Genomic DNA, 21,728 nt, shown 5'->3' with positions numbered 1-21,728 from the left:
CAATCAGATTCCTAACCGGCTTCGGTGGCACCGCCCCTTGTTGTGCTCTTTGGCCAATCAGCTTCATCCATGGGCGGGGCCTCCTGCAGTTTACACTTGCTGCCTGTCAAACAGTAAGGAGTCAATGTCAAGCTACGGGCTGTCGCAGCGTCTGAAACATTCAGAGGAGGTTTTAATCACCTTTATAAAAGACAGGTAATCATTGACAATAGTTTGTCACCAGTAGTTTATTACGTTTGTTTATCGGATTAACGGATTGAGCCTCTGTAAGCATCACTGTGTGTGATGCTAAGGAAGCTAACGTTACATCCAAAGCTACCGTCTTCTTCCTACCTAAACAACCTGGCTAATTGTATTCTTTAGCTTCTTTCACTATTGAAGTAAACACTTATTTGTAGTATTTGATATCAATGTTTCTTTTTTAGTTACATTTTGGATGTACTGAAATGCAGACGCTTTAATTTCATTCAAACACGGCTAAGTGTAACTCACTCAGAGCAAATAAATGAAACTTAAGTGCGTTATGAGAAGTTGTCGCTGCATTAGCCTGCCGCATAAGTACAACCTGCTGTCTGCCCTAAGAAATATCTTATCTCTCCCGAGACTAAGTTGAGCAAAATGCTAAAAATAAATACTACAAATGTATCGTGTTCCTCCTCATTCACTTGAAATGCAGATCTTCCGGTCGATTTGCAAAAGAAACTAGTTTGTGTATGTCCTTATTCAAGCCAAAGATTATTTACTATCTTCAAGACACTGGCCAGGCAAATGGGAATGTCTCAGGTAAGCTGTTAGGATCAGAAGGATTTCAGGATAACGCAGAGGATTGTCTTTCTTGAGGAGATCACAGCAGGGGCAAAAGACAACCTTTACTCACACAACACACACAGAAGCAGCCTGTCGGACCTCTAGTCCAAGGAGTTTAACAGTCACTTGCATATTTCTTTGTTAAACTATAAGAAGTGAAAAAACACTTAGTTTACACACTGTTCAGTCATAGATGTGCTCTGCAAAAAAAGAGGTCAGTTTCTGCTTTGCACAATGACAATTATAAGCAGAAGAACAGACACATTTATCTCCCAGCTGGATGATATACTTGTCCAAGGTTTGTGTGTATGTACAGAGAGGAAATAGGACAATTATTATTCTCACCACATTTTGTGTTTTCTAGGATCTCATCATGGCCAGGTAGCTGCTTGGAGCGATGGGTTTTTTCAGACAGCTCTACCTCCTGCTGTGGAAGAACATCACATACCGCAGAAGAAACAAGGTGATCATATTTTCCCTACCCAGGAAGATAATCAAACAAGAAACCTGATCTGTTTTTGTAAGAAAATCTGGCTTTGTTTTTATGAAAAGAAAGAAACACCGTTTTGACTAGCAGGTCAAACTGCTCTTTTGCATCTGAACAACCACAGAGTGCTAAGGTGCCTACACAAAGTCGACAAACTAATAACACTAGCATCGATTTTACTTAAAGATTAAAGTATGTCCCAGTGTCTTAAGCCCAGAGCAACCTTCTTTTTTCTTATAAAAACAAAGCTATTTTGTTCATTAAAACAGATCAGGTTCTTTCCTCATAACAAGACTTAGCAAATTTTTCTCATAAACGTACGCTTCCGTAAATATGCTAAAATAACTTAAGAGTGCAAAGATTATTGCAATCTGTGTCCGCTATAATGCAGTCTGTGATTGTCACTGGTCAATGAAGGTGATTAAGTATTTAATCCACCATTTAAACCTCCTACGTTTTCCTCCTGTATAGATTCAGCTGATCATTGAGCTCCTTTGGCCACTCTTCCTCTTCGTCATCCTCATCTCTGTTCGTCACTCACACCCCCCTTACAAACAGAGCCAATGTGAGTGATATTATGTAATGTCTGTCTTTTCGAACCTACACACACACACATGAACACACACTTACTTAGAGGTCTGAAATAGGGCCTTTTGCCAACCAGCTAAAGAGGATTAAGTCACTGAGAGTGATTCTTGTGCCAATGCACGCATATTTGTTTCCCTAACCTGCTGTGCTCTTGACCTTTGTGTTTGACAAGTTTTACTTGTGATATAACAAGTAGTAAAAAGGTGTTTACTAAACATTTATGATCCTGAATATTTCAGTTTTGTATAATAAAAGTTTTTTGTCTTCTAGATATTTTGTACATTAAAGCAAAGACAATGTGCTTTTTGTATGTTTTGAGGCACCTCATATCAGATTGAGGATAACAAAACACAATAAAAGCTCATGCAAAAGCAGCTTGGGTTGTGGTAGAATTAGCTGTCTGTGGTATTCCAGATCTCACACAGTATTTTCATTGTTTCAAATCTTGAGGCTAATCTGTTTTTTCCTTTTATTTGTAGGTCACTTTCCAAACAAAGCCTTGCCATCAGCAGGCACCTTGCCCTGGATTCAGGGAATTATCTGCAACATCAACAACCCCTGCTTCCACAGCCCGACCCCCGGAGAGAAACCTGGCCAAGCTGGCAACTTTGACAACTCCATGTAAGTAGGACTGAGTTATATACGGGGATAATTGCTTATTATAATTATTTTTATCACCTTAAAGATATCTTCCTTCCTATAATGATTATTCTCCTTGTTCATCTTCTGCAGACTTTCACGTCTCTTTGTGGATGCACAGACTGTTCTGTCCTACAGTGGAAACCGGAGCTTCTCTGGTTTTCAGGACCTGTTGGAGACTATCCGGAAACTGGGGGAAAGACCAGGAGTCTTACCAAGTACACACGGCTCATTTGTATCATTTGTAGCCCAAATTGAAGCAATATACCAAGCAGACACCTTTTCCAGTAACTTTATTCAGCTGAGAGTGTTTTTTATAATTAAAAAGCAAAGGTAGGCTTCAGCAAACTTTAGTTGATATTATACTAATCCCAGCCATTGTGGCAGACCATACACACACAAAATGGACATCAGTCTCAAAGTCAGAATAAAGCTTTAAGCTGGCTCCCCAAGAATAAGAATTAATAATGTATATGAAGAAACCTAATGCAGCCATGCTTCTGTCAGAGAAGTTGTAGCTTGGTTTAAAGATCATTGTGTGATGAACTACAGGAAGTTAGTATGTTTAAAACTGGAGTACAGCATAAGGGGTGACAGTACAGATTGTCATTTAGGTGAAATTTTGGATGCATCAATTTCACACAGCTGCAAAAAAAGCAATAAAAATAGAGAAATGCTGAATAAAACAGGCGATGATCCTGAGCTCATTGAAAAACATTCAGACATTTTAGTGGAGTTTTTGCTCTCAGACTTGTCCGAGAGCCCTCATGGTTTACAGTAGCTAAACAAACTGTTGTCGATTGACCAACTGAAAGTGTATGACTGCTGTTGTGAGGGCAGCACATAGTGTCTGTTTAACCTCTCCCTGCTGCAGCCAGATCAAGTTTCATGGCTTCCACTGACAAACAATTGAGTGAATGAAAGCAGGCTTTCATTGGTTATTTTTTTCTACCACTGATCCCACATTGAAGGAACAGTTTAAGCCTGTTAATCTAGATTCATCATTAGTATCACTGCATAGAAAACAATGTGCAACTACATACGAAGAATGTTCCGGCTCAGTCAAGGAGGATGCCAATAATGTTTCTATCAAATCACCCTATCAAAAAAAAAGCAAGTCTGTTGCCATGAGTGGTTGTATGCTGAGCATCAATACAGTTGCCAGACGGTGATTTTAACTATTAATCCTATAAATCCTTTGTTTAAAATTGGTCTTTAATAAGCACATTTTATGAAGAATAATATTTTCAACCTCTCAGGAGAAGTTCTCCTTGCTGAACAGGTTTTTTTTAAATAAAAAAAAAAACAAATCTACCTCTTAACAAACTAAAACTTTAAAGAATGTAGTGCGCTGTCCAGTAAACCGTGAATAAAACTAATCTTCATCTTGTATTCGTGCCTACCTAAAGCTTCTTTAGACTTTCCAAACTAATATTGTCTTTATACCTGAAGTATATTTAAGGGTAAATTAGGCAGTTTTCTGTTTCTGCCAGAGATATAAATGTAAAAGAATATAAGTTAGTAGGTTTTGAATATCAGTACAGCCTAAAAAAACAACTGAATAGTGATATATCGTGCAAACTGAAAAATTATTATCAACACTGCGTGAGCTTACTGTGTTTGTTTCTGCTATAGATCTTCTGGTGAAAGAAAGCCTGAGAGCCAATGAGACATTCTCCACCTTCCTCTTGACCAATAGCAGTATGTCGCCTGCAGCGGTGGACCAGCTGATGAGGGCACGGCTTAATTTTCAGGTCAGTAGGTGAACTCCATTATGTATCTTTGACAAACCTAACTAATGTATGGTTGTTTACATTAAGGACAAACCAAAGGCCTTTGTTACAGGAGCTGATTAATCTGTTCTGGTACACAAAATGTATGATTTATTTATTAATTTGAAACAAAATGAGAGGAATGTATTATAATCTGGGGAAAAAAGATCGATCGTTTTAGCAAAAGCAGGAAGACAGTTTTTCTTAATTAAGTTAATTGATTCAATAAAACTAAGTAGAGTTAAGATCTTGTCCACATGTGATAGCAATGAGACATTTTCTACAGGTTTTGCTGATAAGTCAGGAGCAAACATTTCTCCTTGTTCTCTGTTATGCGTTTTTTTTTTTTTCCCTCATGTTATAGATTAAATTGTGATTTTTGTTCTTCCAGGCCACACTGGCTGGAGTTCAGTTGCAGCTGAAGGAGTTGGTGTGTAATGAGAGCATGCTGGCACAGCTGCTGACAGTAGAGGAAGGCGAAGCTGCCATGGCTGATCTTCAGACTCAGCTGTGTGCCTTACCAGCTGACGTTCTGCAGGAGGCAGAGCGTCTTTTCGTGTCTCAGCTCGACTTGACCAAGTTTCTGACAGTAGGTGTCAGCAGGCAGGGATGCTCTCATCATGTGTCCAGTGAGCTATGGTCTGTAGTACCAGTCTAACTGTCCTGCCCTCCACCCTGTCAGAGAGAACGTCTGATGGTCAACGCCGGGGACCTCAGGGCCATCAGTCAGGCCGTCACCTCAGTCTCTCAGGAGTTGGCTGTCATCATGGAAGAGGTAGGCACAAACAAGAAGATTATTGTTCAGTAAATTTTAAGGTGGTGCATATTTCCACCTTTAAGTCAATGTAAACAAACCAGACCAGCCATTCCTCCATTGCTTTTATTACTTTTGGATTATTTTCTTGTCGATGCTTTCATTACATTCCTTCTTCTATCTTCCTTCAGTTCTCCTCCCTTTCCAGCTTTGCGGAGATGAGTGCTGCCCTTCGTCTGCTGTCTCCAGAAAATCGCACAGCAATGCCCAGAGAAAGTTTTAGAGCTTTTTCAAAGATCATGTGCGGACACCCTGAGGTTGGTGGCGAGCGTATCCCATCACTGAACTGGTATGAAGACAACGATTTAAAGTCTTTCTTGGGTAATAACGGCACAGAGGATGTGGACCTGGACCATGACAATAACACAAGTAAGAAGCATAGCAGATTTTTTCAGTTTTTTTGCAAAGTCTGTATATTTTAACATTTGTCCTATTTGGTCAATACCTTTTCTCCCTACAGCTCCTTTCTGTAAAAGTCTGATCCAGGGTCTGGAGTCCAACCCCCTGTCTCGCATTGTGTGGCGAGGAATCAAACCTCTGTTCATTGGAAAGCTACTGTACACGCCGGACACTCCGGCAGTACAGCAAATCATGAAAGAGGTACAATAACCAAAAACTGCAACTCACAGCTTTTTTCGCTGGATATTAATGGCATAACTGCAGCGTGCTCATACCAATTATGTTGACAGGTTTTAGGTTGATGGTTGAGTCTGCTGTTCTTGTTGGAAAGCAGGTCTCTTTAGAATAACCTTACATTGTTTCTGAAGTTGAACAAGACTTTTGAGGACCTGAAGATTCTTCAAGAGCTGAATGAAGCCTGGGTGGAGGTGGGACCACAAATCAAGAACTACATGGAGACCAGTGTGGAGATTCAGCTGCTGCGGGTCTGTGCTATCTCTCTTATTATGCTTTCAATTTTAGAAAATCTATCATTTACACTACCTTGCTTGTGTGTGTGTGTGTGTGTGTGTGAAACAGGATTTGTTAAGGCGTCCAGAGATTGCTGTGCTGGTCAACCTGCGTTTAGATAACACTCCATGGACCGCATCACGGATTGCTCGTTTTCTGTCAACCCCTTTACCAGACATGCCACGAAGGCCCGGGGCGCAACCTACTTGGTTGGATGTTTACAACGACATCAACCACACCATCAGCACTCTCGCACAAGTCACTGAGGTACCTTTGCCACTCTTAATGTTTTTATATGCATGCAAAAGATGTCAGCAAGTCATAAAAGTCTCCAAGTTAGAATATGTTTAACAGAAACTATTGTTTATGTGAAAACATTAAAAGCCTAAATCCCCTTTCCATTTTTCTATTTTTAACATTTTCTCTCATATCCTGCAGTGTTTCTCCCTGAACAAACTGGAAGGTCTGGAGACTGAGGGTCAGCTGGTGGACAGAGCTCTGGAGTTGTTGGAGGACAGGCAGTTCTGGGCAGGTGTGGTTTTCCTGCTGCCCAACAGCTCCTCATCCGTGCTGCCGCCCCACGTCACCTACAAGATACGAATGGACATCGATGATGTGACCCGAACCAATAAGATCAAGGACAAGTACTGATCAAATCAAATCTTTGCAGTCTTTGAATTAAAAATATTAGGAAACTAATTATGTGTGCATGTTTAGATTTACAGCATTAGAATATGCCGAGTAGTGGAACAACCTATATTGAAACACCTCTCAGGAGCACCAAAAACATATATATATGTATATATATACATATATACATATATATGTTTTTTTTTTCCAGGTTTTGGGATCCCGGTCCTGCTGCCGACCCATTCAGTGACATGCGCTACATCTGGGGCGGCTTTGTCTATGTTCAGGACCTGGTGGAGAGAGCAGTGAGCTGCGTGCTGACAGGAGTTCAACAGACTACTGGCATCTACATCCAGCAGATGCCCTACCCCTGTTATGTGGATGATGTGTGAGTGACATGATGTAAAACAAATCAGGGGGGAACTCAGGCTATTAGGTAATAATTATCATACAGTTAAAATATGATGCACTTGGCGTTGACTAGTGTCTGTACCAGGCAAACCGATTGTCCTGTTCATGTTTAAAACCTGAGGTTTTAGCTATCCATAATGTTTTTATATTGTCACATATATTTTACCTTTCCAACAGGTTTCTTCGAGTGCTGAACCGTTCCCTACCTCTCTTCATGACACTTTCCTGGATCTACTCTGTGGCCATGATCATCAAAGGTGTGGTGTATGAGAAGGAGGCGAGGCTGAAGGAAACCATGAGGATTATGGGTTTGGGAACAGGAACACTGTGGTTCAGCTGGTTCATCAGCAGTATGGTTCCTTTCCTGATCTCTGCTGCGCTGCTTATAGCTCTGCTCAAGGCAAGATGAACAACCACTATATATATATATATATATATATATGCACCTTCTTACCATCAACACCTCTAGTGATGCTTTTCTTCTCTCTTATTTCCAGTGGGGTGACATCTTGCCGTACAGCAACCCGAGTGTTGTCTTCTTCTTCCTCATGGCTTTTGCGACCGCCACCATCATGCAGTGTTTCCTCATCAGTACCTTCTTCTCCAAGGCCAACCTGGCAGCTGCTTGTGGAGGGCTTATCTACTTTGGCCTGTACCTGCCCTATGTACTGTGTGTCGCCTGGAGAGACCACCTCAACACAACGCACAGAGTCCTAGCTGTGAGTAAACTAATAATAATAATAATAATAATAGGGTGCAAACAAATCTATTCTTACTTATGTTCTTTTATTTTAAATTAAAATTAAATTGTTAAATGATTGCTGAAATATAAAAATTTGTTTCTCTGCAGAGTTTTCTCTCTCCTGTGGCCTTTGGTTTCGGCTGTGAATATTTCTCTCAGTATGAGGAGCAAGGTGTGGGCATTCAGTGGTACAACCTGCGCTCAAGCCCTGTGGAAGGAGACAACTACAGCTTCACTGCTTCTATAATTATGCTTTACGTGGATGCTTTCATCTACGCCATCGCAGCCTGGTACATCGAAGCAGTGTTTCCTGGTAAGTTGTTTTACAACATTTTTTAGCCTGTATGCTCAGTGACAACACCTAGATAGGGCTTTGAGGAAGTGAAATCCGGTGTTTTCCCAAAAACACTGGTTTAACTGGTTTATTATAGTTTCCTTTAGTTGAATGTCTTCACAAAGCTGTGTTTTTTTTTTAATATCAGGTGAGTATGGCATTCCACGGCCCTGGTACTTCATCTTTCAGCTAAACTACTGGAGCGGGATTCCTCTTGAAGCAGGCATGCCGATCCCACCTGCACCCACAGAGCAGGGTGAAGGTATGAGAAGCTGGTTCACATTAGCTCCTGTTTCTGTTTATCCTCTGATGGATTTTACTAGCAGCTATTTGTGATCAGCATCTACTCATTTTGAATGAAATGCATTTAATATTCTTAAACCATAACTGATGACATGACATTACTAAATGAGCTGAGACTGTAAGCCAGTTAATTACAGGTTTGGGGAAATGACACTGAAGAACATTTTGAGCATCAGTCCAGAAGTCATTGTTCTGTTAACTGTCTGATTCCTGCTACCCTGTACACTACACCTACACCTTCACAGATTTTTTAATAGTTTTCTGTGTCTAATTAGATCACATTGAACCAGAACCTGCAAATCTGATTCTGGGAGTGAGCATCAGGAATCTTGTGAAAATCTACAAGAAGGGAGGAAAACTGGCTGTCAACCATCTCAACCTAAAGTTTTATGAGGGGCAGATCACTTCCTTTCTCGGCCACAATGGAGCTGGCAAAACCACCACCATGTAAGAGCTGCGGGCTGAAAACAGATAGTGGTTTAGCGAGGCCTGGTACAAGATATCACACTTTGAGTTTTGGCTTGAGTTTGTAACATAAAATAAAACTGTAGCATTTATTTCTATGTGTCTGATGTTTGTCAGATCTGTCCTGACTGGGCTGTTCCCACCCACTTCTGGGACTGTGTACGTAAAAGGGATAGACATTCGCTACGACATGGACATTATCAGAAGGATGCTGGGAGTGTGTCCTCAGCACAATGTCCTGTTTGACATGTAAGACTTATCAAACTTCCTGGTAACAGGCTGCTTTTTTTATAAAAAAAAAACGAAGACTTTTTAAAGTGACTACGGTATATTTACAGACATTTTGAACATGTTTGCTCTGTATGCCTCTCTCTCAGACTAACGGTGGAGGAGCATGTATGGTTTTATGGCTGTTTGAAGGGGTTGTCTGAAGACAAGGTGAAGACTGAGCTGGACACTTTGTTGGAAGATGTCGGCCTCCTGCACAAACGACATGAGCAAACCAAAAATCTCTCCGGTAAAGTCACAGCTTTAACCACAACAAGAGAATCTATGCACATATGACTGGGTCAGATTTGCTTTGATTAATGTTTTCTGTCTGTCAGGTGGTATGCAGAGGAAGCTGTCTGTGGCGATAGCGTTTGTTGGAGGCTCGAAGGTGGTTGTTCTGGATGAACCAACAGCTGGTGTTGACCCTTATTCCCGTAGAGGGATATGGGACTTGCTGCTCAAATACCGCAAAGGTGACACAGAGCAAAGAATGTTGTTGTTTACTGAGTGTAGGAGTGGAAAGAAATCACATTTAAAACCGAAAAAGCCTCAGGCAACATTGAGGATTTTGGGTTGATTTTACTCTACTACTACTACTAACTAAAAGATTACATTACAAAAGAGTGTTTGTGCGCTGCTTTATTTATCAGACCGGACCATTATTCTGTCCACCCACTACATGGATGAAGCAGAGCTGTTAGGCGACCGGATCGCCATCATCTCCCAGGGAAAGCTGTGTTGCTGTGGCTCTCCGCTCTTCTTAAAATCCCAGCTAGGGTCTGGCTACTACCTCACTGTGGTGAAGAGAGAGGGTCTAGACACCAGCACACCCAGCTCTTCCAGTATCTACACCACTACCAGCATCAGCACCAACAAGCTCCCTCCTCTAACACAGGTGTGCCTTTGATAGTTACAGTAAAATAAAACGCCTGAATATATAAATAAATATATTCATTTGTCCTTTTTTAAATTTTACAAACGTTGTGTTCTTAGGACAATGAGTCATCTCTGAGTGAAGATACTGGGCTGGGAAGTGAGGAGAGCAACTCATGTGAGTGTTTTAATGCTGTATGACCCAGTTTAATGTTAATAAAGTAGTTCAATCAAACTCATTGTCTTCTCGATGGCAGATTTGGTGGCTTTGCTCTCCCTGGTGCAGCATCACATCCCAGGCGCAAGGCTGGTTGAGGACTCCAGACGTGAGACTGTGATCAATCTACCACAGACGGCCGCAAAGGACAGCAGCCTGGCCGTCTTCCTGTCTGAACTGGATCGAAGGCTACCAGAGCTCGCCATCAGCAGCTACGGACTGTCAGACAGCACTCTGGAGGAGGTAGGATACAGTTATAATCATAAACTGCTGGTAAAACACTTGTAATCAGTCTCAAATCTTACATTGCAGTATGATGTCAGCTGCTGCGTGTGTGTGAATGTGTGCGTGACAAAATCACTTTTCACAATAGTGAAGCCTTAGTCTTCCAACCTCAATCAAGTCCTATCAGGAAGGCTAGATATTTGTGGAGCAGCCATGCTCAATATAGGCTTAGTGTAAGCATCAGATTAACACTGATAGCAGACTTATGGAGCCTGATAAGTTTACTCTATGTGAATTAGCCTCTCACTCTTTGCTCCTCTGACCTCTGTGTAAAGCTGTGGGATGCTCCTTCACTGCCACCTGTTGTTAGGACACCAAGACAACATCTCAGTTTGAACCTAATGCTGCGTTGGGTGTAATCTTTTGTAGAAGTGCCTGTCTTGGACCTACAACATTCAAGCATAATCGCCATTCTGTTTATTTCTAGATCTTTCTGCGAGTGGCAGAGGAAACTGGCGTAGACACAGAACCAGAGCAGCAGGCTGAATCCCCCCAAAGCCAACAGCCACCAGGGCAAGGAGCTGAGGAGCAACCTGCAGAAGAACCAGAGCCAGGTGTGCAGACATACTTAAAGACACTTGTGCATTATTACACGTAGACAGTCTGCTGTTTTGTCTCCTATTGTGACCGTTTATTTCCATAATGCTGCCAGGAGGGAAAACGCTTCATAAACAAGGTACCACTCCTGAAAAACTGTCATTAGCTGTTCACTAATAATCAGGTTAATGATCATATGTACATGTATAAATAACATATTTCAATGTGTAAGTCAGCTGTTTCCAGTATATCTTTTTTTTAAGGTTGATGCACAGTATGTACAGCCAAATAAATAAATGTAAGGTTTTACATTGTGTCTGTCCTGCTTGCAGAACCTCAGGAGACAGACCTGCTGAGTGGAGATGGCCAAGGTGGGGTGCGTCTGACTGGCTGGTGGCTGACATGGCAGCAGCTGAGAGCTCTCTTCATCAAACGCTGGCTTTATGCTCGGAGGAGTCGCAGAGGATTCTTTGCTCAGGTTAGACAGCTATAACTTTGAGACTGACTTATTATCAGTCATCATTAGAAGATATTAAAGACTTAAAATCTTTTGTTCATGGATTGCTCTAAGTTGATCTTTCAGAGTCACTGAAGCTGATTTGTGCTTCAGATTGTTCTGCCTGCTGTGTTCGTGCTGGTCGCCCTGCTCTTCAGCCTTGTTGTTCCTCCATTTGGGAAGTATCCTGCTCTGCAGCTTCAACCCTGGATGTATGGAGAGCAATACACCTTCTTCAGGTAGGACTGCTCACAAACATACTCCATTATCTTAGTGTATTTACAGAAACAGATTTTATCTTGAATCCTACAGGAATACGTCTGTTGACATCATTTTGTTATTGTAAGTCACTCGGCCCTGATTTGATATTCACAGTAATGACGCCCCTGGGAATCCGGCCATGGAAAACCTGCTTGAAGCTCTCCTGGACCAGCCAGGTTTTGGTACTAAGTGCATGGAGGAAGAGGACAACAGCACGTAAGACTGGTCTTAAGTGACAGTGTGTAGTAAACACATGGCTGTGAGACATTAAGATATTAAACTTTAAGCCCTCAAAATGTATGTGAAAACCGTCTGCTTTCCTTCCATAGATACTAGCCATTTAGTTAAACTGTGAAATCCAAACTGTCTTTTATCACCAGGAGTCCTCATTGTGAAAGAGAGCGTGGTGGGCTGTTCATGAGGCCACAAGTGTCCTTCTCCACCTGGCAAATGTTCAGTAGAGGCAACTGGAGCAGAGACAGACCCTCGCCTGACTGTCAGTGCAGCACAGAGGATGTCCGGCGGATGCTCCCCGAGTGCCCTCGAGAGGCTGGAGGGCTGCCCCCTCCACAGGTCAGTGTGCTAAATTAATGAGCTACTGCATCACTGATTGGTGTAGTGTGTTTCTACTGTAGTGGTCCTTATTGCTTTTAGTTGATCTATTTAACTTTGTTCTTTTTCAGATGAAAAGATCGACCGGCGACATCCTTCAAAATCTGACAAATTATAACATCACAGATTACCTGGTGAAAACTTACTCTCAAATCCTCAAGAAAAGGTATTCTACACCATAAAGTTATTCTTTATTGTGGTTCTTATGTTTGTTTTCCAGTTTATGTTTTGGTTTTTAAACACATAAAACTGCTTTATTTCCTGTATTTCCCTAATACATTTTTACTCTCTGCCATTAACAGCCTAAAAACCAAGAAGTGGGTAAATGAATTCAGGTAAGCTGCTACATTTCAAAGAATATTTGCAGCTGTATATGTTTATTAAGAGCCCTATACTAGTAGATTTACTCTGCTGAAGGAACAGTTGCCGCATTTCCAAAAGTTTCCAAAAGATTTTTTTTTGTTGCAGATATGGAGGCTTCTCCCTCGGGGCCAGGGGCTCCCAAACTGTGTCTCATGCTCATCTGCAAGGCTCAGTCATGGCAATTAGAACTCGTTACAGAGTTCAACAGGTACACTGAGGTTTCAGAGTTGTTTAACAACAAGTCTAATGTCTGCTTTTTTTATAAGTAATGTTTTTATCTGTGATTCATCACAGAACAGTTCACTGGATCATCTACTAAACAGACTACCAGACTTTCTAGGAGGACTCCATAGTCAAAACAATGTCAAGGTAAACAGTCATGTGTTTCTTTTCTTAAAGCTTGCACATTGTTCTGATTTTTAATCTAATTATTTTGTGCTCAGGTGTGGTACAACAACAAAGGTTGGCACGCCATGGTGTCTTTCGTCAACATAATGAACAATGGCCTGCTGAGAGCCAGTCTGCCAACAGGTCCTGAGAGGAGGAAACATGGAATCACTGCCTACAATCACCCACTCAACCTCACCAAGGAGCAACTCACTGAAATGGCCATGTCAGTTCAATACTGAGAAGACATTATGTTAAAGCTGGTGGACTTATTCTCTTATACTTGTTATATTGCTCATGTTATCTTGAGTAAATTACATCTGATGGTTATATCAGAAGCAAGAATGGGCTTATTGGATTGTTTGTTTGATTCTCATGTGTGTTTTCCCTGCTTCCTGTTGCAGGATGACCACTTCAGTGGATGTCTTGGTCTCCATCTGTGTGATCTTCGCCATGTCGTTTGTGCCGGCCAGTTTTGTTCTGTTTCTGATTGAGGAGCGAGTCAGCAAAGCCAAACACTTGCAGTTTGTCAGCGGTGTCAAACCGATCCTGTACTGGCTGGCTAACTTCATCTGGGACATGGTCAGTTCTCTTTGGAAAAGAACAAATAGAGATACACATTTTAAAGGCTCTTTTTCCTAAACAAGTTGTCATTTTCACAGTTGAACTACACAGTGCCAGCTACCATGGTGGTGCTGATCTTCATCTGTTTCCAGCAGCAGTCGTACGTCTCTGAGACCAACCTGCCTGCTCTTGTCCTGCTCCTCCTGCTCTATGGGTACGCTGTGACTGCAGCTCTCGTAGACAGAATCTGACCAAACGAGATGTTCCTTTTGACTGTTTCAATAATTAAATCTAATTTCCTTGAGATTATTGGTTTAATCATATATTGTGATTTAATGTAATTAATACACTTTATTAAGTTTAAACGATCTAATTTCTCTGTAAACATAGTGTGTAAAGTCTCACTCCACAAGTTGGGTTATGATCTTTAACAAAACAAATGTATCTGTTTGATGACATCATTATCCATTTTAGGTGGTCCATAACTCCTCTGATGTACCCAGCATCCTTTGTTTTCACTGTCCCAAGCACAGCCTATGTGGTGCTTACCTCCATCAACCTCTTCATCGGAATCAACGGCAGCATCGCCACCTTTGTCCTGGAGCTGTTTGTAGATGAGGTACTGATTGCACCAATTTACAAATGCAGGAGAATGGAATTATTTACCTTTGTTTTGTTCACAATACTCATTTGGACGCTGAGAAATAATTATTATGTACATTGCAACAAATCTCATTATTTAATTTGAGGATGATTTTGTTGTTACAGTATCTGAATGAGGTGAACAGGATCCTGAAGAAGGTGTTTTTAATCTTCCCACATTTTTGCTTGGGACGAGGGCTTATTGACATGGCAAAAAACCAGGCCATGGCGGACGCCTTCCTGCGACTGGGTAACAGTCTGCCTGACACCCACAAATCTGCTCAGTGTTCTAAAGTCTAGAAAGCTTCCTGCTCATTGCTGTTATTGTAGTTTTTTCTTTAACTTTAACTGCATGCTGGGCTGTGGCACACACACAGGACTACTTAGGGTGCTTAAAAAACAACAAATGCTGTGTTCTTCAGGTACCAAAAAGACTCTGGACCCTCTTCAGTGGGACTTTGTAGGGAAGAACCTGTTTGCGATGGCAGCTGAAGGTGTTGTCTTCTTCATCTTCACCATACTGCTGCAGTACAAGTTCTTTGTTCGCTTCAGGTAAAACTGCCTTTTTGCTTCTTTTTTTTACAGCCCTTGTGACAGAGTTAAAGCATCTACGTCGGTGCCAATTACTGCACATCTGGTTAAAATAAGGCTGAAACTAATGATACAGTGATTTTGTTGATATTGTGGTTTTCCATTTTCCTCATGCAGTTTATGTGCCAAAACTAATTTGTAGTAAGACAGATCATATAAACATAAGACTAATGCTGGATGATAATGTTGTCTTTATTCAGGCCATGGTGGACTGAACCTGAGATGCCACCTCTCGGCCCAGAGGATGAGGATGTTGCCAGGGAGAGAGAGAGGGTGAAAAGTGGCAAGGCTCAGTCAGACATCCTGACTATGATTGACCTGAGCAAGGTAGAGCCAGTGTACAAAACACACACACCACATAAATTACTGTTTTTTTTTTTAAAGAACAATCTCATGTCAAAAAGATATAATAAAAAAGACACATGTATGAATCCCTTATTAATCAGTCCTTTCATAATAAGAGCTTCCTATATATCTAAGGAATAGCATACAGGTATATATATATATATATATATATATATATATATATATATATATATATATATATATATATATATATATATATATATATATGTGTGTGTGTATATATATATATATATGCCTGAATGCTTTTAATGTTTTTTATTTCTAAAACTGATTCTGACACTGTCTGTCTGCTGATTTCTGATGTCACAGTATATCAAAGGACTTTTTGTTGTTCAGGTTTATAAAGCAGGCAGAAAGCCAGCAGTAGATCGTCTCTGCCTCGGGATTCCTCGCAGTGAGGTGAGAGACCTTTAGACAAAAACACTAATGCACACTAGTGCAGGCACATATTTCTCTTTGTGTTTGCATTTGCCTAAAGTAGAGAAAACAGAAATGGTGTTGCTAATGTTCCATTAAGTAGGTTTGGCACCTCAGTTAGCATGGTGTAAACGGAGTGTCCTAGCTGCTGTATAGATGTGTTGGTGACATAGCTGTTTTGCCCTCCAGTGTTTTGGCCTGCTTGGGGTGAATGGAGCAGGGAAGACCTCCACATTTCGCATGCTGACTGGAGATACACCCATCACACATGGAGAAGCTTTCCTCAACCACCACAGGTACAAAACTTTCCCACAGTTGCAGTGACTTTAACCTCCACAAAGGTTTTATTCTCCATTATTGTTTCTTGTCAGTGTGCTGACAGAGATGGAGCGGGTCCACCAGTTGATGGGTTACTGTCCACAGTTTGATGCCATCAGTGACCTGCTGACAGGACGGGAACATCTGGAGCTGTACGCCCGCATGCGGGGGGTGCCAGAGGAGTCTGTTACCAAGGTCTTTGTTTTGCTGTTTAGCTTTCTTTAGCAACCTTGTGTTGAATCTGATAAAACAGAGCCAAGAGTCTGAATTTGATATTCAAACAATCTGTTTTGCAGACAAATTTAGGCCAAAGCTTTTTTTTTTATTTGGAAAAACAATCACTTTCTTTCTAATGTACAAAACTTTTGGCCCTGATTTGACTCTTTGCCTTCCTAATATGAAATTAGATGTATTGTCATTTTTATTCTTTGGTAGGAGTTTAAAAGCTCTTTGCAAGAAATAAAGGTATTAGGGATCCTTCTTGGACTTCTCCTCCTACACTGTCACAGCAATACTGTTTCTCTGCTTTTCTGTAGGTGGCGCAGTGGGGGGTGAGGAAGCTGGGGCTGACTCAGTATGCAGAGCAGGAGGCTGGAGGCTACAGTGGAGGCAACAAGAGGAAACTCTCCACAGCCATTTCACTCATTGGGGCTCCTCCTGTTATATTCCTGGTGTGCATTAAACCGGAAGATTCACAAGCTTTAGAAAGGACACTTGTTCAAAAAGGATTTCTTTATCTGTTTTTTGTTTTGTTAGGACGAGCCAACAACAGGTATGGACCCGAAAGCAAAAAGGTTTTTGTGGAACTGCATCCGTAGCGTCACCAAAGAGGGACGAGCTGTAGTACTTACCTCCCACAGGTAGGGGAGATAAATACACTGTACATACACAAGATAAGGCTATAGTGGCAGAGAGAATGGAAGACACAGCTGATGGTTTCTGTGCTATATATTGGCAGTATGGAGGAGTGTGAGGCTCTCTGCACCAGGATGGCCATCATGGTGAACGGCAGGTTTCAGTGTCTCGGATCTGTACAACATCTGAAAAACAGGTAACCACACACCAGCCTTCTCCCTGGTTTAAAGCCGATGGATTCTGGCTACACTTGAAAGCAAGAGTGAGCAGCTGTCTGAAGAAAGAGAGGAAAGATGAGCGCTGAGAAACAATAGATGATGATGTCTGTACTGCTCTCAGGTGTATAAAGCTTTACATCTTTACTTTTTTTGCTTCTGTCAATCCTTCAGGTTTGGCGATGGATACACCATCATCCTCCGATTGGCTGACACTAAATCCGATCCAGATTCGTGTCCTGTCAACACCTATATGAAGAACTCTTTTTCCAGCATCGAGCTGAAGGAGCGGCACCAGAACGTGCTGCATTACCAACTTCCTTCACACTCCTGCTGCCTAGCTCGAGTCTTTGACTTGTTGGCCAACAACTACGAGGAGCTTGGGATTATTGACTTCTCTGTGTCACAGACCACACTGGACCAGGTGAGAACATTCAATGTACTCAGCTATCCCCCAATATAAACAATATTTTCTTGATAACCTATAAAGAAATCCTAAAAATATACTGCTGTGTGACACTGCTTCAATTTGCAGGTGTTTGTCAGCTTTGCTAAAGAGCAGACTGATGATGACCTCCTCACAGATGTGGTCATCAGCAACGGGACAGCACAACCAAACGTGCCCGCCCAGATTAACCCTCCCACCACCCAACCACAAGCACCGGTCACACCTCCTCAGCCACAGCAGCCAGGGAGATCATCTGACTGCAACCCCAAAGTAGGTAAACAAAAAAAGGCAAAAGCCAGCAAGGTGAAATCTGAAGGAGAAAAAAGCAGCACTACTGCAATGAGAATGCTGCCACAGCCAGAGACAAAGGAGAAGCCTCAGACGAGAAGCAGGAACAGCAGTGGATCAGACAGCAGTAACAGTGGTGCTCAGGGAGAAACCAGTAAATCTCATCGGTCCAAACACAAAGCAGAGACACACCCCTCTGCACTCTTTATAGTCGGCACCAGCACACAGGACAGTGCACTGTGAACAAGACTGCTGCTACACAAGAGGACCAAAGACTGAGTAAAGCTTTTTATTTATTCCTATATGTTGCTTTGAATGCTGTGTTTGCAGCAATAAAAAAATGTAAAAAAAAAAAGACAAAAGAAGAAAGGATCTTTCCTAATAATGGCTTTGGTGCCTTCTTCGCCTGTTCGCTCATCTCAAGCTTTACTGATCAATCTTTACACTGTGTCTTCTCTTTCAGTATCATCTCTACAGAGCAATGGGTTAAACTATGCAGGACTCAGTGTAAAAGCAGTGAGTTCCTCACTACTCGACCATTAGACCTCTTTATTGTCCAGGAAGCACTTTAAAAAGACAATGCACTATGTGATGTGATTAGTCTAATCTGAAAACTTTTGAGGGAATGTTATTATTTTGTTGATTATTTCATCTGTCGCTGTGTTTTTTTATTTATTTTCTATGGTTTGTCATTGGCTGGAAGCTGTTCTGTCAGATGAGGTTTGTTTGTTTGTTTTTTAATAATGAAGGTTTGCCTGCACGGGCAAAGAAAGCTCTGGATACCTCATGTAAATGTCAAAATATATAATATATATAAATAATATATAAATTATTTAAACAGCTCCAGTGGCTTTCAAATTTAACTTACCAAACATTAAAAAATTAAATCAAAGATCATAATTTTGAACAATCAAACAAAGATTTTTATTTCTTTATTTCTGTTTCAAACGAAACGACACGATTAACTACGGAATGTCCAAAGCTGTTACTGCAGTGTAAAACACTGCCACATACAGTATTTACAGGAATGTTACTATAGTAACTATATGCATGTGACAAAATACAAAGTGTTAGAATAGATTAGGTATGCAAATGTGGGATGACTGTGATTTCCAACATTTTCTGTCAGCAAAACACCTGAAAACATAATTATAAAGGTTAAAGGTCAAAATCTAAACTTCATGCTGGATATCTCATTTTGTAATAAAGGTCTGTAGTGAATGTGCAGCTCTACTTACTGTCTTGATTTTCCTGAAAACATGTTAGCTTTAATGTGAATGTTTTGTTCTGAGAGAAAATAAAAATGTTCGATTTCCAGTAACATTTTTACACTGTATGCAGACTGGTTTTTGATGAGTCACTGCAGCATGTTGGACGTCAGGACATTTTTCTTCATCATGGTGAGGATGAGTGGGGCTTTGGGGGCAGAATAAAGTGGAGGGAGGCTCATCTGTCGGTTTACTGTGCAGGTAGCCGCTGACGTTACTGTATTTGTTTTTCTGTTTAAAAAAAGAAACACAAAACTTGTCAAATCTCTCAACACACATTGTAAGCAGTTTTGCCCCTTTAGTACCACATTTTAAATCATACATGTAAGCTAGGTTTCCATCCTGCTGTCCATCACCCAGGAAGAGATGATCGCACTGAACTTGTCTCCATAGTAACTCATCACAGCCTCTCCTCTTCCTCAGTCTCAGTGTGACTGTCTGCAGCATGGCCTCCAGGCTGGACAAAGTGATTTCAGGGAGGTGGAACCTAGGAGATCTCTACACAGAGAAGAGTGACCATAGATTAAAAGGTATCTTTGAGTTGATTTTACACTGCAGTTGTTTAAAAAATGTTGCTGCTTTAAATGTTTTTTCTAACATGATCATTCATTATTTGGCATATCTCATTTCTAACACTGGCAAAGATTTTAGTATTTTAAAGGCAACAAACTTCTCACTCAGACAAAGAATAACCAGAAGTTAATATGTTTAAAAAATGTTTACAATCATTAAAATGTCTTTTAACACTAAGTAAAGATCCATCTTCAGACTTTTACTCACAGTTGCAGAGAACAGGGGATTGTCCCTCCACGGCCGGCAGTCTGAGACTTGTGCATCACAAGAGTCAGACTGTGAGGCTGTTTCCTGCTGACATAATCTACCGGCAGGCAGAGATGTGGGACATCTCTGGCTCTTCTTAGAATCACAGAATGTCTGAGTTGGTTTTGTTATTGGCGGCAGCACAAACTGAGGATTCAGTGTGTGTTTGGTTTCTGTTGAGTTTTCTGGGGCTGATCCTGAAGAAGAGTCACTTGGGTTGTGTTTCTGTTCCAGTGAGTGGCTCACAGATGTGTCCTTTTTGCTGCTATTTTCTTGCTTCTTTTGACTTTTCATTTTACAGACGTCACCTTCTTCTCTCTCTTGTCCCTCCTCCTCTTCCTCCTCCTCCTCCTCAGGCTCCTTGGTGGAGGCCAAAACAGGCATCATGTTGACATAAAGCCTCATTTTGTGCTGTGATGTCTCAGTTGTGGTTGTACCCTTGTCTGTGATGGTCTTTTTAGTCTTTTCCTTTAACGGCACAATTCTCTTCCTAGGAACCGATTTCTTAACTTCAATCAATAAAAAAGCATTAGGTTTTTCTGTCCTCTTCTCTTTTGCCATTCCAAAATATATACATAAACACCTTTAAGAATCTTCTCTTCTTTGTTGTTCTTCTTTAAACATCTTCTCTAAAAATCCAAATACCAAACTACTTCCCTCTTCACATCCAAAGCCTTTTTTGTCTGCGGCAGCAGTGAGAACATTAGGCTGACTCTGTGGTAGACCTATTAAACCTGCTGTTATGGTAACATGCACACAAACACCAGTCACAGTCAAAGGGGGAAAAAGCTCATTTTAAATCAAAATAGGAATATTACCTGAGCCTAACGCCTTAAAGATGACAGGTTTTTACAGATGATGCAGGTGGTGGAGGCTTTATTTTTTTATCAGTAGTTTTGTTTGTAGAGGTGGGTCAAAGATCATCTATTATCCTGATGACCCACTTGATTAAAATATTAAGTGATAAATGAATTTACATTAATCGTTCTTAAAGAAACAGGACTCAGGTACTTATATGTTACAGAGTAACATACAGAGTTAGATGAAACTGTTAGTACAATATAATATCTTATTTAGTATTTTGTTCTGCTGGTTCCTCCTTTTCTTTGTATTCAGTCTCTGGCTCCTCAGACACCATCGCACTGGAGCAGCATTTTGTTTTCTCGTTGTTTATAAGTGTAGCAGCCTTTTTGTACACTACGTTTTTCTGTTAATTTGTTGACTTTGCTCTGTTTAACTTTGACTGCCATAATAAAGTTTTGCTTGTCTGCCCCCTGGTGGCTACAAGGAGGTACTAGAATCTGTATAAAGCATAGCAGCCAGGATTAAACGAAATAAAAATAACTTACTGTGTATCATTGTTATAATGAGGTCATTGGGGATCCTTTTTGTATTCATGATCTGCATTACAGTCAACCATTTTTAAGTATACACATCATCACATCCTGTTAAAGGTCCACATCATGTATTTTCATAACAAGCATTTTCCTTCTCTATCTATAGAGTAGATGTTGTACTTTTGCGCCTTTTTTCTGTAGAGTGTTGTTTTCTGTTATTTAAAAAGACAATAGAGAGTAGAAGGTGCAAACTCAAAACATGAAACTATACGTTTAACTTTTAATTAACTTTGAATTATGGTGCGAGTAAGGGTTTTTGCACTCTGTAGATGCCTTAATCACTTTTTGGCAGGTGGAAAACAATGCTTTATCTGGTGTATTTGCCCTTTAAAGGTGTT

General features: G+C 40.9%; 1 protein-coding gene across 1 annotated transcript; it reads left to right on the top strand.

Moving 5' to 3' along the window:
* Window positions 1–94: 94 nt before the first annotated feature.
* Window positions 95–19,046, top strand: abca7 (ATP-binding cassette, sub-family A (ABC1), member 7). Its single transcript, XM_028403136.1, has 49 exons — window positions 95–195; window positions 1,172–1,270; window positions 1,766–1,859; window positions 2,362–2,503; window positions 2,615–2,739; window positions 4,157–4,275; window positions 4,685–4,882; window positions 4,976–5,068; window positions 5,239–5,476; window positions 5,568–5,707; window positions 5,875–5,991; window positions 6,086–6,283; window positions 6,455–6,660; window positions 6,858–7,034; window positions 7,235–7,457; window positions 7,555–7,776; window positions 7,908–8,112; window positions 8,282–8,395; window positions 8,712–8,883; window positions 9,019–9,150; window positions 9,279–9,418; window positions 9,507–9,644; window positions 9,822–10,066; window positions 10,165–10,222; window positions 10,302–10,504; window positions 10,974–11,100; window positions 11,416–11,561; window positions 11,694–11,818; window positions 11,955–12,056; window positions 12,221–12,413; window positions 12,524–12,618; window positions 12,755–12,787; window positions 12,921–13,023; window positions 13,110–13,184; window positions 13,259–13,428; window positions 13,607–13,784; window positions 13,865–13,980; window positions 14,241–14,385; window positions 14,535–14,658; window positions 14,831–14,960; window positions 15,200–15,326; window positions 15,702–15,764; window positions 15,972–16,078; window positions 16,154–16,295; window positions 16,637–16,771; window positions 16,857–16,960; window positions 17,059–17,151; window positions 17,345–17,594; window positions 17,706–19,046. Exons 2-49 carry the CDS (start codon window positions 1,205–1,207, stop codon window positions 18,147–18,149), a joined length of 7,092 nt encoding a protein of 2,363 aa, XP_028258937.1. The 5' UTR covers window positions 95–195; window positions 1,172–1,204; the 3' UTR covers window positions 18,150–19,046.
* The last annotated feature ends 2,682 nt before the right edge of the window (window positions 19,047–21,728 follow it).

The sequence above is a fragment of the Parambassis ranga genome, chromosome 4 (assembly GCF_900634625.1).
Source record: "Parambassis ranga chromosome 4, fParRan2.1, whole genome shotgun sequence".
Taxonomy (NCBI): domain Eukaryota; kingdom Metazoa; phylum Chordata; class Actinopteri; family Ambassidae; genus Parambassis; species Parambassis ranga.
The sequence above is the reverse complement of the archived record's forward strand: the minus strand, read 5'-3'. Positions and strand labels throughout refer to the sequence as shown.